The sequence below is a fragment of the Bidens hawaiensis genome, unplaced genomic scaffold (assembly GCF_021521415.1).
Source record: "Bidens hawaiensis isolate Kalapana, Puna unplaced genomic scaffold, B.hawaiensis_p1.1 tig00032158_1, whole genome shotgun sequence".
Lineage (NCBI taxonomy): Eukaryota > Viridiplantae > Streptophyta > Magnoliopsida > Asterales > Asteraceae > Bidens > Bidens hawaiensis.
In genome coordinates this window covers 42295-46718 of record NW_027495466.1, presented here as the reverse complement: position 1 = coordinate 46718, position 4424 = coordinate 42295, and the positions used below count along the sequence as shown (strand labels likewise).

Below are 4424 nucleotides of genomic sequence, written 5' to 3'. Positions count from 1 at the left end.
AACCTCTAAGCAAAGGATATTGAGGTTAGTATTGATTTCGGTATATTGATTATCACTGTAGCCACTAATTACACTTTTGTTTTGTTAATTGCTGCAAATTTTCAGATTATTTTATTATAGCCACTAGGTTTGTGATTTTTTATAGGTTGTTTTGATTGCATCTTTCTATGTTATTACTATGACTTGAGTATCAAATGAGACGATAAGATAACTTCTTAACTAAATTAATCATGTGCGTAAATTTTGCGATTAATTATTTGCAGATCTTAGTTAGTTTAATTAATTAGCTCTAAAGCTCTACTTTTTAATACGGTACAGGTCTACAGGAGATGGAAAGTTTGATAACATATCTTAGGAAGGAGTAGTGTGTATGATCATGAAGAACACATGGAGCTTTTAGCTAGAGTTAATAGTGATGACATCATCAAGGTGATAAGGCATTAGAAATTACGTATTTAGGCTATGTGTAGTGGAGAGGCTACAAATTGGGCGAATTGTGACATGTGACGACCAGTCAGCAAAGGGTAAGAATTTGTTTTTGGGGTATAATGGTGTTGTAGCCCCCTACAGTGCCACGTCACCTTTTTTTTGTTATTTATTTTGTAATTAAACTAAACAAACAAAACCAATTAAATTGTTAAAATTTATTAAATTAACTAAATAAAAGAAATATAAATTATAATCAAAATAAAAAACACACCAAAATATAAAATAAAAAATACATATAAAAATACTAATCTATTCATTATCTTCGTCCTCCTCCTCGTCTTCGTTCTCCTCATCGTCTTCGTTTTCCTCCTCGTCTCTGTATTCGTCCCCGTATTCGTCCTCGTCTTCTACTTTAATGGGACGATTATCCCCCACGTGATGAACCAAATCCGCATTAAGTTGGTTATGTATCTCAGTTGATGTGAGCTCGTGAACGTTTTGGATTCGTTGCTCTATGGTTGGTTGAGGAAACTATTCTTGAACGCTTTCTGGTATATAGTGTTGACATATTGATTTGCAAGTGTCTTCAAAAATCATATATATGCAATATGATACACGTATATATGGCATCGCTCATTTTTTCCATCGTCCATACACGAAATGGGTTTTTCACATAATGCCAACGTTTTTTAGAACCCCGAAACACGTCTCGATATCCTTTCGGGCGGACTCTTGCTTCTTCTTAAAGTATTCTCTTTTATCTTCGATCGGGTCTTGAAACGTTTTGACGATGATCTAGTAATCTGGATGTATCCCATCTCCCAAATAATATCCATGATAATAGAAGGTATCGTTGGCATAAAACGGTAAGACCGGTATGCCACGGCTTATGTAATACACTAGCATGGGGGACGCGTTGAGAACGTTTATGTTGTTGTTGGACCCGACAGAGCCGAAGTAGGCCGGCTAAATCTAGAGGTCGTGTGAACAAATGGCTTGAAGACTAACCGTTGGTACTCCATGGTCACCACGAGTGTATTGACCTTGCCATATGGTTGGACAGTTGCTCCACTCCCAATGCATGCAATCTATATTCCCGATCATGCCGGGAAAAAAATGTTTGATTTCGTGCACGTCGTATATGCAAGTCAGGTCCTTTAAAGTTGGAATCTGCAGATAACAACCAGCGTACAATTGTATTATTCCTATACAAATAAATTATTAAAACATATTTATATTAAAAACAATAATTAATGTAAACAATTTAAATTTTACCGATGCAAAAATTCTCCAACGAGTCTCGCGTCGTTTTCTCAGCCATCTTTAAATACTCGTCGTTCATGTCGGTGGTGTTGCCGTACTCGTGGATGCATAGCGCCGAAGTACACTTTTGGATGGCGGTGAATCCCAAATATCCTCTTGCGTCGGGTTTTTGTTGAAAATACGTATACTCTCGCTCCAAATCTCCCACGATGCACAAAAATAAACGCTTAGACATCCGATAACGACGTTGAAACATAGCGTCATTAAATGTAGGTGTGTCGTTGAAGTAGTCCTTCATCAAACGATCGTTCGCTTCGATACGATCCTGAAAGATATACGATCGCCTACGTGGCAACGAAGAGCTTGTTGAGCCGGACACTATCGTATTGGCGACGGCCCTCATTGTGCTTATAACCTCTTTTGTCTCCTCCAACACTCGTTGCACTTAAAAAATTCTCTGACTCTTCTTAATTACTTGATCCCAAATTTCAGAAGAGTTCGGGCTATCCGGGGAATCCATTTCAAGATAGAATGAATGAAAATGTGAAGAAGTATGAATTGGTTAAAATTGTTGAATTAGTTTGGTATTTATATTTGAGTTTGTGTATGATATGGTGAAAAGTGGGTTGAATTGTTTTGGTATTTATATGAAGTTTTTATTTATTTATTTTTTAAAATGTGATCGTTCAACGGTCACATGAATTTATTATTATTATTTTCCATAACAAACATGGCGACAAATAGATTCCCCCCCCCCTCTTATCGCCCCACATTTCGCAGGGGGGAGCGGTGTTCTCGCCCATTTTGGCCAAAATTCTTCGCACAAGGTCGCCCACTACGGGTGGCCTTAGGTACTAATAACTCTATAGTCTATATGGTTATATTAACGGCTATTTTATATCATGATATTATTGCTCTCTAAGTCTTCACTATAAAAGTTATGCTTAGACATTTTGCATCACATGTAATTTGGAGACATTTGAAAAAGAACCAGTGATTGATATGGTTTCGGCTTTTGCTATCAACCAAAAACTGAAACACTTAAAACTAAACCAGAATAACCGAACTCAATAAAAAGCGGACGGATTGGTCTTTTTTCATTAATCTCTTATTTCGGTTAGGTTGTTTCAGTTTTTGGTTCATAGACAAGTTACGAGTATCTTTTGTTTTATAGATGTCGGATCCTTTGATTGTATTGATATATGTTGTTCAAGTTACGAACTTTCTCAGCATTTTGATTTCCAAGACTCTGGAAAAGATGTTATAGGCGATAAGTGCTCGCATCTTCATTTGATAATTTTGACAAGAAGAACGGGCCTGCTATTTGTTTCAAAGAACTATGCACGAGACCAATGAAGTGAGCGAGGATCAGCTTTTTTCAATTAAAAGACCAACCTTGGAAAGCCATGAAAAAGTTTGTCACAATGACTTGATTTAGGAAAGTAAAAGTGATAGTCAAACTACTGTGTTTGAAGATAAAAGTGGCGATAGAGCTGTACAATGTTCTAAGAGCATATATCTCGGTGTAACCACCTCACATAGTGACTTATAACTAAAGCCGAAGTATACATCCAATTGGAGGTTATTTGCATCTTAGTGTAATGATTTAGTGGGATAAAGTCCGTTTGGTTGTTTCATGAAAACATTGCATTGTTTTTTTTGAGATATGATTATTTTTTATAACCGCCCACCTAGCTCAACTGCCTATTAGTTTGGTTGGGCTGTACAAGGTTCTAAGAGCAGAAATCTGCAGTCGAGTAACTTTAATTCACTGCCGCTAATGTAGCATACGCAAAAGTGGGCGTTGCTAGAACTTATTCTTGATAACGGCCCACCTGGCTCAACTATCTATAAATCCATATGATTTTCGTTTTTGTTTACTTTATTGACAATTGGAAGCAGATGATTTTTGTTTTTGTTGAACATTATTCACAACTGAAAACATGATACCGGGAAATGTATGTAAATTGAAACATCCTGCTTTTGATAAGAGATAAAAGAAATTTCGTTTATCCAATAACGTGTCGTGTATCAGTTTAGCTAAATAAACTATAAGGGAGTGGGCTTGGACATTAAAAGATGGAATAAGGAATGGTAATGGGACTTAGGTCCATGGGCTTAAGGGAGTATAAATACCCCTTAAACCCTAAACCTTTTCATTTTTATACATCTCTACACCATAGACTACCCCTTGAAAAACACACACAAAAACTTCCTATATCCCGAGCCAAGATCCGAAGGCAAAAAAACGAGCTTGATGGTGCTAGAACGTCATGACGAACACAACCTACATCAAGACTAGATCGTGTTCGTAAATCGACTCGTTTAAGGTACGTTCATTAACGAAAACTTGTTCGACTCGTTTAGTAATCCTAGATCGATGTATAAATGGTAAAACGAATCAAATGTAATGATTTTCAATGAAATTCGTTAACGATTGATGGGTTAATTGTTAGCTTGAAGAGCCGTAAGCATATATCAATCAACCGTACCATTTAAACATAATGATTCGATGTTTGGTGGGTTAGGGTTTGTAGGCGACGTGTATACGAGCATATTGGTAACAAAATTGTGTTGTTTCGTTGAGATTTGAAGGATAATTGCAAATCTGATACGAGTTGACCAATTGTGTTCTTGATGATTTTGACTTTGACCTCTAAGTCGAAGTTTTGGATAAGACTGATGCACATTCGTCATGAACGAACGAATCGTTGGACGTTCGTTAGACAATC

The 4424-nt window shown here is 36.7% G+C and overlaps 1 protein-coding gene across 1 annotated transcript; it reads right to left on the bottom strand.

The window, feature by feature from the left end:
* Positions 1-738: 738 nt before the first annotated feature.
* LOC143583162 (uncharacterized) lies at positions 739-2095 on the bottom strand. The gene is made up of 3 exons (XM_077065547.1): positions 1705-2095; positions 1473-1634; positions 739-941 (listed from the first exon to the last, which is right to left on the bottom strand). The coding sequence occupies exons 1-3, from the start codon at positions 2093-2095 to the stop codon at positions 739-741; spliced, it is 756 nt and encodes a 251-aa protein (XP_076921662.1).
* Between the last annotated feature and the right edge of the window lie 2329 nt (positions 2096-4424).